Here is a 12,154-nt window from a genome sequence, read left to right as displayed (position 1 = left end):
TAGGACTATCCTGGAAAACTCAAACATAATGCTACATGTCCACAAAGAACAATGTCCAGCGTCATTTTGGTGTAAGCAGAAATTGGCACTTCATTCTCTTACCATTGAGGAAATTTCGCTGGTTCTCCAGTATCTGGCTGACCTGGAGGATCCAGACTTGACTGACTCCAGGGCTCATTGAATGGAGCGTGTACTTCTCCAGGTTGCCACTGGATGATCTGGAGGTGAGTGTGAACTTGCAGGGGTCGTCTGTATTTTCTTCTAAACCCAACCAGCTCACCTGAAGTGATGAGACAGGAAAGGAGGAAGAATGGGGAAAGAAGAGAGATGAAGGAGGAAGTGTAGCAGAGGAAAAAAGTTTAAATGGCAGGGGGAGATGTTTGTAAGACATTTGTAAAAGTAGTAGACATTGGCTCCTTGACTGAGAAGCTACAGTACAATCTACAGCACATTAAAATGCAATCAACAGATAATGTAATTTTATCAGTTGTGGGAGGCTTACACTAACTCTCTGTGATTTTATTGAGCTGCACTGACCTTGATGCTGTTCTTGAAGAGGTAGCCAGGAGTAGAGAAGCCCTTCTTTTTGTCTAGGGGCTCGCTGAAGATGACTATCTGCTCAAACAGAAAGACTCTCCTCTCTTTCATCCTGGACAGAAGTCCACCATCCTGGTCTGACACCATGAAGGTGTCTTGGAGGAGCAATCTACCCTGTGCCACAATTTTACCCTGAAGAAAGAGGGAGAGCAGAGGGAAAGGAAATCAGATGAAAGACAGGGGCAGAGGAGGACAATTTTTTCTACCAGTAAATTTCACAAAAGCAATGTCTAATACCACACAAACTACCCACAGTAATCATTTCTGCAAAAATGAGTGGACACTGACACCTGGTGGCAGTTACCTGAAATTACAAATTGATTTCCGCAGGGAATAAACTATTTACATTGTTACCTTAATTCATTTAGTATAGTTTCCAAGAACAAACACAGACACAGACAAACACCTACTTCGAAGGGGGATAAAGAGCAGTCTTACCTCGAAGCCTTGAAGGCGCCCAACATTCATCATGTCATTGCAGCGCTTGGGAACCACACACATCACCTCTACTGCTTTCTATAGAAGAACATGACAGTAAAACAAACTTTTAGAGACACATTTCTTGCATGAGAGTCAAGTAAAAAAAAAATCACACAGTAGCATACACAATGGGTTATTGTAGAGCATCATTTTAATTAAGTTTGAGCTGTAAACTGGGCATGACTTACCTCCAGCTCTGTCGTATCCACTCCAGCCTTCTTGGAAACTTTGAAAAGATCCTGTACAGGAGATAAGACGTGTTGATAAAAAATTGTATGTTCAATATTTATATATTTTTTTTATTTTACCTTTATTTTAATGAGGTCCCACTGAGATCAAAAATCTATTTTACAAGAGAGACTTTCTTAAGGTAGCAGGCGTGGGATTTTGTACGCCTGCTACCTTGGCAGCTATACAATATATGAAGAGTACTTTTTCTTAGCTTGAATACAGCCTACAACATAATAAACACTATGGTGTATTTACCTTCAGTAGCAACTGGTACTTCATTATACGCTGGATTGGTTTGATGAGAAGGTCAGTGATCTGCAGTCTGTGGCCCAATCGCTGCTTAAGGTCCTGATGAAAGATAAAAACATTATTATCTCTAGGAAATACTAATCACCTGGACAACACAACATGGAGAATATTCTGTAGGATTGGGTAGGTGTCAAGTGGTTTAACAATCTTACTTCAAAGTAAGTGTCTATGTATTCTGACACAATGTGCTCAGACTTAGGTTTGTTCTGGCAGTACACAATGTACATGTGCAGCCTCCGCTCCTGCAGTTGGAACAAAAACAGAAAAACAAAAGCAGCTCAGGAAATATCACTTCCTTACTCTCTCTTTTAAATTCAACAAAATCGACATGACAATCCAGCATTCAACGAATGGCAAAGAAATGTCAAGCAACACAAATGTCAAGCAGTTTCTCACCTGTTTGACAAATAAAGGAGCCAGCCTGTCAGGATCCTCCAAACACTTCTCAAGCTCGCCAAGGAAAAAACTGTGGACCAATCAAGAGAGAGGACACATGATTTTACCTGCCAAAGAACGTGTCTGTTTTTTTCTTTGTTGTCTGTTTTTTGCGCTGGGGCAGATAACTTTAAAAACATGTTTTATTTGTATTGGAATTTGTAGTGCATGTTAACTGAAGAAGACTGCATACTCTTTGTGCCAGTCGTAGATCTGATGGATGTTTCCAAAGACGATCTTGTCTTTTCCTCTCATGTCATCTGGAACCCCTTCCTCTTTCATCCTGCTCATGTAGCCCTGAGGCAAGGAGAGTAAACTGATTTGTAAAGCATACAGCAAACGCTGACCAAAAAAAAAAGATCTCTGAAAGCTTACGTTAAAATACTTTAATATCAGTTTCTTTTTTTTACCTCAACCACTGATCCCAGGTCTCTGACATAGTCTCTCTCAGTCTCCACCAGCTCCAGAAGCACATAGCTGAGAGACACAAAACAGAAATTGTCACCATGTAATACAAATGTAATGCACTCAGCTGTGGAAGGGCATCAGAAATGTTCCATATAAGCACACAAAAGAAGACAAACATGATTAACTGATTGAACTCAAGCAGCTTTTGTTTATCAAAAACACTAACAAGACACCGGCTTATAACTCACTGTCTTCTCTTGAGGAAGCCAGACTTGCGCTCTTCCACCTCATCAATGGGAGAGGAGGAGGAGAGGAGGGAATTGTCGGAGGGGTTGAAGGAGGGCGAGCTGCTGTCGCCCTGCTCTACTGATAGAGAACTGGGACGATCCTCTAGTGACTGAGGAAAGAGGAGGACCGAGGCAAGGAGAGAAGGGAGGGAAGTGAGCGCAAAGTGGGGAAAACAGAGGAAGGAAGGGGTAGAAAAAAGAACTGTCACAGAGCTGAAAAAACAGAGGCTGAAAAAGTATTTACAGTATGTGATTATGTATGTCTTATCTTTTCAACAGCATGGTTTGTTTATTTAAGAGGGATCAAAATAAAGCTTTATGACTCCAGAGGAAGCTTCATTATCTTTCATTTGGTATGTGTACGTGCTGTATAAAGGCCAGTGGGTATGGGTGCGTTGGGGATATTGGCCAGAGCGCAATGTCCATTTGTTGGAAGAGTGGACTGCTGGCTTAGTGAGTCACAGTCCTGACAGATGACTAGTAGGCCATGATGCCATTCTCTGTCAACAACACCAGAAAAAAATGTGTGTGCACGCTTATACAACATAAATCTATCAGAATTGTTCTGTGTGCTGGTGTGCCACATTCGCGTGTACTTGTGAGCTTTGTTTATGATTTCTATCTCACCATCTTGCTCTTCACCAGCTCCTCGATGGCACTGACCAGTTCAGCAGCACTGGGTGTCTCTGAACTGTTGGGACGAGCGGACAGACGAGAAGCAGACTGAAAAAGAGAGCGATAATGGAAGATAGAAAGTTAACGGTTGAGGTGTAAAACAGGACAAATGTAAAACTTGACAGTGCTGCATGCATACAGGAGTCATACATTCTCAGTGGCTACTACTGTGTATGTGATCAGGCTCACCATTGTTGAGTTTGGACCCCGCTATTCCACATGTCCAAATAAGGACTTGGTGGGTGTGATCTCCCTAATAAAAGGGTTAATTGAGGGCCAAGTTGGAGCCAGTCACTGGCTGGTCTTGGGGGAAACAGGGATTATGAGGTGGGTTTAGGTCAAGGGAAGCTCTGGGATTGGACTGCTCTTCAAGCATGAGCACCATGATTGGTCAAACCACTTATACACAGCAAACAGTGTTGCTTACTACTCCACTGGAGAGAAGGTTTGCCTCTGCAACAGAGCCCAGCCTGAGGCATAGTGGCAGGCAAAGTTTTTTATCCCCTGTTCAAAACCAGACTTAATGGGAATTCACCATTTAGTCTCACAAACACCTCGCCACTGCAGCGACACATGAATGGGGCATTCACTTCAGCAACAGTAGAACAATTGCAATCCAAGGGAATGACATTTAGTTGGTGAAAGACAGAAACAAAAAGCCAAGAAAAAAGTTCAATAGAGAAGGATCCAAAGTGGAGATGATGAAGTGGTTTTACATGGAAAGATAGGGAAACTGGGAAAGAAGAGAAGCAGAACAGAAATCAACGTAGTGCTAAAAGGAAGGAACATGCAACCATCAAGAAAATAAGAGGGGAAAAACAGAAAAGTTATTAGTGCCAAAGAAAAAGTTTAGTTGTGTTGTCATAAGCTCTGTGTGGATGTAAAGTGATTACACCTCTATATGGAACCAAAACACAAAAATCTGGCCTCTTAAATTAGGATTAATATGGATTATATTTATTGAAAAAATAAATACAAATAAAGTTCAACCCTCCCCCAATGAATGTATATGAGATCTGTATTGGTGTGCTGATGAAGTACACAAACGCATAAATAAGTTTTGTTGTAGTTAAGCTTAAATGCTAAACACAACCTTTATTTGTCTGGGGTGGTATTGTGCATTGTGTTTTCTGCGTACTATTGTCTGTGACCATGTATAGTTAGGCATGTGCACACATGTGTTTAGACTGCCCCTGTGTGACCCACCTTGTCATCTTGGGAGTCAGGCTGCAGCAGGCTGTGCTGCTGGATGGCCATAGGGGGAGGTAGAGGGACTGCGTCGGCCCCCTCCTCTCCTTCCTCCTCGCCGCAGCTCTGCATGCCTGATGAGGAAGACTTGGACAGGGTACCACTGCTCAGACCCTCATTACGCATTCGCTGTAGAGAGAGAGAGAAAGAAGGAGGACAAGGATTGTCAATTGGTAGGTCCGAACAAAAAAAAAGGGTCAGTCATCCACTGCTTTATCTGTTCTTACTTCCTCCAGCGTCTCGTCCTGTGGCGTGGCAGCGCTGTCGTCAGAGTCCTTCTGCGAGCCTGCCATTGCATCCATGTTCTTCCTTGCGGCTTCGCGGTTCTTCTTGTGCTTGTGTGCAAGCTTCTTGACGTGGCCATCAGCTTTGCCGGAGCTGAGCCGCCGGACTGGGCTGGTCAGCCACTTCCTTAAGGTGTTCCCAGGACGTTTGGGTCCTGGTGAACTGTGAGGACCCAGGGTTTGGCTGGAGCCTGGTTGTAGGGTGTCGTTACTGGATACAGACAAGGTGTCTGAAGGTGAAAGGAAGAAAGGAAAGGGGAGGTTGATAATGATTTTAACACAAGCATAGAGGCATAATCTGTGATCAAAATGTAGACAAAAGGGTTTTCTCACCACAAATCTAAACACAAGATTGGAACTTGCTATTAGTCTTACATTGATTGACAGGTCTTTTAATTCAGGGACTAACACTAGACAACAACTAACCCGTGATTAATTTTGTCTGGTGCTGTAAAAGGTTTGTTTACATCACAGATGCATGTAAACACGGTAGCAAATCCCATATTTTGAAGTCTATTCAGCTAAGAAGTATGCAAGATGCAAGTTTTTTTATACAAATGAAACTCTTCAATTATTAATATACCTCAATGTACCTAATTTGGCAATAAATATCATGATTTGGACTTATTTAGTTGTCAGCAGTTGTCAGATTCCATTTGTCTTCTTCCTGCATTAAACTCATATATTAAACTAGATACTCAACCAGTCGTTACTGTATGCTATAAGTGTAACAAGTGTAACAAAGCACAATCAACATTATAGTCACCATGTATGAATATGTGAATTTGCAGACATGACAGAACATAGAGGAAAGACGTGGTGTATGATAAAAATGTGTGTGATTTTGTTTATTTGTTTGCTTGTACGGGATTTGTATGTGTTATGCGCAGTAGGCAGACTGGCCTCTTCCTCACAGTAATGGCGGCTCCTTGGGGAATCTGTGGGAGTAGCACTCTTCTTTGGCTCGTGATGGAGCGATGAGAAAATAACACACGATAAAGGGATGCTTGAGGCTTTGTCTGAACGCTTCAAAGAGACGTGCACCTGCCTGTCTCACCTGTCTGCTCATTCACTCCTCTTCTTCATCCTATCTTAAGCCTACCCACCTTCTCCTCCATTGCCCTGACATTGGTTTACTGCGCCATCATCAAAAATACTGCGGCATGCTTCTGAAAGAGGGCACAAAACCTCTTGCTATGTTTTCTATAATTTATCATAAAAACAAAGCTGATCAGAGCTAGAGCCAAACTAAAGCAGAAAATTATTTCCTGATGCAGGGAGATCTCAGAAGATGACGTTCTGATGATTTATGACTTCTAGAGAAGGTCTGACTGCAAAAACAAGTGCACCTCTATGGGGGCTGCTGACTCAATGACAATACTCTCTTCCTATAGTGTCACATTACATTGTTGTTGAGCTTTGAATCTAAACGTAGAAAAGAAAACAATGAGATTTTGTTGTTTTTGAGAATAAAAGAATAAATGATTAGATACTCTGCAGAAGTTTGACTGAAGAACAAAAGGTTTGAGAGATTCATCTTCAGCCTTTCAATCATTTAGCTATTTATATTAAGTGTTTAAAAGGATGCAGCTGCTAAAAATTAAACCACGTGACCAAGCTGGATGGCTCTTAGGAATGGCAGGTGTAGAAATTCTGCCTTTCCCTCATTGGACACTTTCACTCAGCCTGAATGAATGCATCTGCATGTGAACGTGCGGGTCAGTCATTCAGCCTCGGGGAGATTAATTTTTACTGCGCTGTTGATACAAAGCATGTGTTCTCACATCGCATAGAAGGGAAGACGAGAGCACAGTTCCCAGAATAACAATCATCTCCCACATCAGGCACCTTAAAGACTCTAAAGCCATTTTCTTGGAGCTATCTTCAGCATAACCTGAGCGATAACAATCATGATCTCTCACTGATTCTGCAATACTTAAGCTGCCTCAAGCGAGATTGTCTTAGTCATGAGTTAGGCGAACAATAACGTGAATATGTCAAGGCAGAGCAGGCGAGAACACATCCTTTTATCCTGTTCTTTTTTACCAAGACAGAAAGTCAGATGGATACTGTTCCATCTCCCAGGGAAGGGGAAGTTTAAACTGCTCTGGAGATCTATAAATTCCACCTAAAGGGCATATTTAAAGAGGATAGGAGGCGTGGAGGGGTTGTCTGTCTTGCTTGAGGGCAATTTGATGGAAGATAATCCCTTTTGTTGGCACAAATCTTTACATGCAACCGTACTGTTTAATATAGATTTTAGGGAAGATGTGTGATTTACCTGCCTCCACCGTCTCCCCTGCGCAAACTAAATGAAAACCAGAGTCACAACTGTTCGTTACGTTACTGCCCTGGAATGTTTTAGTCATGGGTACAATCATGGAGCCTATTTAAGGCTGCAATTCTGATGACACAGAATACCTTAGCATTTACTATTGCTGGTTTCCAAGGTCCATTAAAACCTTCCTTTATGAGTTCTGTATCTTGTTACTTCAGTAGATAACACGAATGCATTTGATCCATTATTCATACTAAAAGCAAAATGTACAGGTGCTAGGGCTAGGGCTTTGAATTATTAGAACTTTAAAGTCTTAAATATTTCAGGCAAACAAATGCAAGTAGACACACAAGCATCACACAACATAACGTAAGCCAGGCTCCTTCCTGATATTTTTATTATGACTTACAGACAACACTGAGGAGCTACAGCTACTTGTATGTAATGTGACTTCCCATGTAGAGCAGACTTTGATTACTGGAGACCCGCTGGGGTCAGAATCCAACATGTAACTATGCTGTTAGCAAGTACATCTCAGCTATTACATTAGAGGCTGCTGGGCGCAGTCATTTAAAACCAGTTGGGTTTCTGGTGAGAAACAATTACTTTTATTACTTTGAATGCCATTTATATACTAACAAATGTAAAACTAAGATGATTACATTTGTGGTCTTGTACGGAAATATTGACGTTTGTAAAAATTTGCCATTTTTAAAGTGTGAATTCCACACATTTGAATATTGTAAATTAGCAGAGGATGAGCTTTACAAGTGATGTATCCATTAATTTGGATATGTGAATGAATGGGCATAAATGTAAAATATAGCTTCAATAATAAGTGTTATGTGGACTAAATGTTCACTATTTGACAGTTAGAAAAGCATCTGGTGCTATCCACACGAAGAGGTCATGCTGCTAACAGGAGTGCAAATGGGTGAAACATGGGGTCGGCAGCCTTGACACATTCCTCCTCAGTAGAAAATAACCCTACAGGCACACATATACACACAGAGGGCATGACCTTTGCCCTGCAGGGTGTCTTTCATTGTGGAGACACCTCAGGAACAGCTGGTCAGGCTCTCACTCATGGGAAACAAAAACTGGGGACAGGGATAGCTCTTTTTACATAATCAGCATTACATTTGAGTCACTGAATTAAGCCGTGCTTTTTGAAGATTAAATCTAGAAAAAAATAAAATAAAAATGCATTTATTAAGATACATGACTCTTCAATTCTTCCGCTAAAGTACATCAAAATGAATAATCCACCGGAATGAAATAGCGGACTTGAAGAGGTTTCACTACTCATCGAAGAGGCTTCTTGAGTTCTTAAATGGATTATTCAGTAATAGAATTTGAGCATTTTCATTATTGGACCCACAACAAAAATGGCAACTGGAAATGACATCTGGTCCCATCACTCCCATCTGGTAAGCTTGTAATTACAAATGCAAAATTCCCAAACGTAAAAAGAAATACATCAGGGGGGCACATATATTGTAATATATATTTGTAGCAAAACTCTATTAGGATAATTTATCAGTCAGTATCTCCTATATACATCTACAGTGTGGCAATAACTTTAAATTTCATATTGTTATCATAGTCAACACATAATTTTTTAAGATTTCAGACAAGAAACTCCAGTTTGCCCACGACAGATTTAAAACATGTAGCGATGTTTGTTAATCTTTGCTAAAATGATTTTCCTGAGTGATTCAATTAGCATACTGGTCTCTCTGGAACAATTTTGGATCAAAGGAAACTTGTTCACTTCCTGGTTAATTCACCAATAGACTCATTAGAGCATCATACTGCTGAGATAACTGTGATGACCACAGTTATACACTTACATAAACTTCACAATATCTAGTATTTACCATCTGGTTAAACATACAAAAGTCATTAATTCTGAACATGCAAAGGCAAATTTTGATTTGTACTTGACCTCCAAATAAAACCGTATTCTCAGTTTAACTCTGTGGGCTGATTATCCTGACAAGAGACCCACCAAGTCCACCAGATTCGCTCCACTGCATTTTCAGATGTTTGCTAATTTATCTATAAGCTACCACCACTTTATTCTATTGGCTACATCCACACTACCCTGTTTTTGTCACTGCTAATTCACGCCACTCCAAAGAACGTGCTAGATTTACAACTTTGTGTGTGCCTGTGTTTAGGAATAGGAGGGAGGTGGGGCGGGGTGGGTGGCTGTTGTAAAACTGGAGTGATCCCGAAAGTCTGCGCAGCACAGAAGCATGTCTGGGATTCCAGAGTTGTCACCAGGGGAGTCTCTTCAGTTTGGTCTTATCTTCCCCAGGAGAACTCATACAAACACAGACACATACAAACATCAGTCTGTATGGCTGGAGAAAAGCTTTCTGGGGCGGCGGTGCAGCATGCAGGAAAGCTCCAGGGGGTTTGGCTAGCTGATCTGTAAAAATGTGGACAATGCTGGAGAGGGCTTGCCACCAACAGCCATAGTTAGGGAGGGCGTGGAGATGGGAGATATGGAGGACTTTAGAGACCACCCGCTACGTATTCTGGAAAAACTAGTCTGATATCTTGGTGTTATTAGACTGTATACGGCAGACAACCCTGAAAACACCAAACAGAAAAAGGATTGGGAATGTGAAGCTCCTCATATTCCTATTCTATTCTATGTGACCGCAATACTTTTTTCTTCTTTCCCTGGGGTCAACAATAACAGCCTCTGCCCATCTTTGCAGCACCCGCCTGACCTGGCATACAAAATGGCACAAAGATATAATCTTGCCACTGTGATCTCAGCCATTCACCAAATTACTTTCACTACCATAATGTCACAACTTAATCCACACTTGATTAGTGAATGCCCTCTGCATTATACCCATATGAAAATAGTTGATTTCCACAACAAACACGGACAAGTCAAAAAAAGACTAAATTGTATAACTGTAGTTTCTTGCACAATAACAGTGTCACTGTCACACCTGAAAATTAACCCCAACCCTAACCCCCTAACCCAACGTTTTGAACCTGCATGCCTTGAGAGCAAAAACTGCATTTTTATGTCATTTAATCAGGAGCGTAGCCTAACTCTGATTTTATCACCATATTTACTTTACATCGTAAACATGATAAGATGCACAAACAATTATACCAAACTAGGGACTAGATAAGCTTATCACTTTTGTCATATCTCTTTCTCAACTTTACAGTCTTCTTCTGCTATATGGTATTGAAAAAGCAGAAAATGCAATTTCTATATATACATATATTATGTTACAATCTCTATATCAAACTCTGATCCAAAAACAGAACAAGTGCTTTATCATGCAAAACCTACCCTGACATAGAAATACTGAATGTTTACATAAGCAGAAGAGCAAGAGAATTACTTGTTTTCTACATCATTACTCAAGTGATCGAGGCACCTACCCAGGTCCAGCAACCAGAATTTGCAGTTGTCCGAGTGCCCTCCCTTTGCTGAATCCATGGCGCAAAATGGGTTTAGAGACACCAAGGACTCTATTCCACGGGCCATGTCAGCCAAATATCAAGCCTCTGGAATTCTGAATGGAAATAGTCCCTCACAGCATCTCCACAGGTACGAAAACTGACTTTAAATTCCTATGTCGCTAAAAATTCCAGGGGGAGAAAGTGTGAAGTCCAGTGTGAGGGAAAAAGAAAAAGTAAAATGTAGCATTAGAAAGTAGGATGTTTTCTCTGTTTCTCCTTCCCTGCCTCCCTCATGAGTGGGCTGCTGTGAGGATATTGGGCAAGCCTCCACTGTGCCTCTCCTATTCCAAGGGGATGTCTGTAAACATGCAGCACAGCTACCGTATTACCCTTTGTAGAAGCTCCCACTCAGTTTGTGTGGGCGGGTGCAAATTTTACAGACATTAGGATGCATACAAGTTGTGCAGTATGCTTGGAACAAATATAGACTAGAGGTTATGAAACCTAAGAGAAGTGAACAGCAAAATGCTCAGTGAAAAAAAATCTGTCTCATATGGAGTGGTTTGGTTACAGATTTTTAGATGTGATTTTTTAGAATTCAGAATCTCCATTGGGAGTTTTGTAACTACTGCTCTGATATATATACATATATATATATACATATATATATGTGTAACACTTAACTCTGTTTTCCTACATCTCATTGGACACACTATGGCGCCTAGAGTAGCTATGCAGGCTAAATGCACAAAGATCTCCCTGTTTAACTGTAAGTGTGTGTGTGTGTGTGTGTGTGTGTGTATACATGTGTGTCCCTGGGCTCTGAACACACTCCTTCCTGTAAGAACATGCATCCACTTACTCTCTGCGCTATACAGAATCCTTTTTGTATTATTAACACTGTCATTAAGTATTTACCTTTGTATTTATTACATTCGGAGGCACTGAGAGTCAACCTGCATGTTTTGGTAAAAGGGGGAATTCCAGTAATGTGATTAGTATGTAGATGAAAGTGCCCCAAACCTGATTTAACAGGAATGCATAGCTTCGCACAGGTTTCAGCAGCTAGTTGAACGATACAGGACTTGATTTAACATTGAAAAACACACACACACACACACACACACACACACACTAGATGTGAACTACTGTTATATCACACTAAAACATCCTATAATCAGAGCAGACAACCAGCTGACAGATACACCCTTTGTAGGCTAATCCTACCGTTCTTTAACCATTCAATTATATTCTATTATGTTATTCCAGACACAGACATTGGCCCCCACCAGTCAATTATTCCTGGTTGTGAGACACAGCAAGAAAAGGGGAGATTTCCCTGAAGAACACTAATCCCCTAAACCGTCACCCTTCCACAACTTTGGACAAAGTGGCCTACATGGTTGGTCAGTAAACAAAAGAAAGCTGACAAAGTATAGACATTTTTTGTCTTTCTTGTCTTCTTTCTCCTCAGCAAC

The 12,154-nt window shown here is 41.1% G+C and overlaps 1 protein-coding gene across 4 annotated transcripts in view; it reads right to left on the bottom strand.

The window, feature by feature from the left end:
• triob (trio Rho guanine nucleotide exchange factor b) overlaps positions 1 to 12,154 on the bottom strand; it is a 114,295-nt gene that overhangs the window by 8,569 nt on the left and 93,572 nt on the right. For all 4 annotated transcript variants that reach the window (XM_038711918.1, XM_038711916.1, XM_038711915.1 and 1 more), the window contains 13 exons: positions 4,898 to 5,184; positions 4,629 to 4,799; positions 3,375 to 3,470; positions 2,709 to 2,857; positions 2,463 to 2,529; positions 2,246 to 2,349; positions 2,014 to 2,083; positions 1,770 to 1,859; positions 1,564 to 1,656; positions 1,266 to 1,316; positions 1,036 to 1,113; positions 538 to 729; positions 103 to 280 (listed from right to left, as the gene is read on the bottom strand). In XM_038711918.1, the coding sequence (XP_038567846.1) occupies positions 103 to 280; positions 538 to 729; positions 1,036 to 1,113; positions 1,266 to 1,316; positions 1,564 to 1,656; positions 1,770 to 1,859; positions 2,014 to 2,083; positions 2,246 to 2,349; positions 2,463 to 2,529; positions 2,709 to 2,857; positions 3,375 to 3,470; positions 4,629 to 4,799; positions 4,898 to 5,184 (1,626 nt within the window). The remainder of the gene's footprint in view (positions 1 to 102; positions 281 to 537; positions 730 to 1,035; positions 1,114 to 1,265; positions 1,317 to 1,563; positions 1,657 to 1,769; positions 1,860 to 2,013; positions 2,084 to 2,245; positions 2,350 to 2,462; positions 2,530 to 2,708; positions 2,858 to 3,374; positions 3,471 to 4,628; positions 4,800 to 4,897; positions 5,185 to 12,154) is intronic.

The sequence above is a fragment of the Micropterus salmoides genome, unplaced genomic scaffold (genome assembly GCF_014851395.1).
Source record: "Micropterus salmoides isolate LMB-PRFRI ecotype aquatic unplaced genomic scaffold, ASM1485139v1 Ms_hic_scaffold_11, whole genome shotgun sequence".
Taxonomy (NCBI): Eukaryota; Metazoa; Chordata; class Actinopteri; order Centrarchiformes; family Centrarchidae; genus Micropterus; species Micropterus salmoides.
This window is presented reverse-complemented; position numbering and strand designations above follow the sequence as displayed.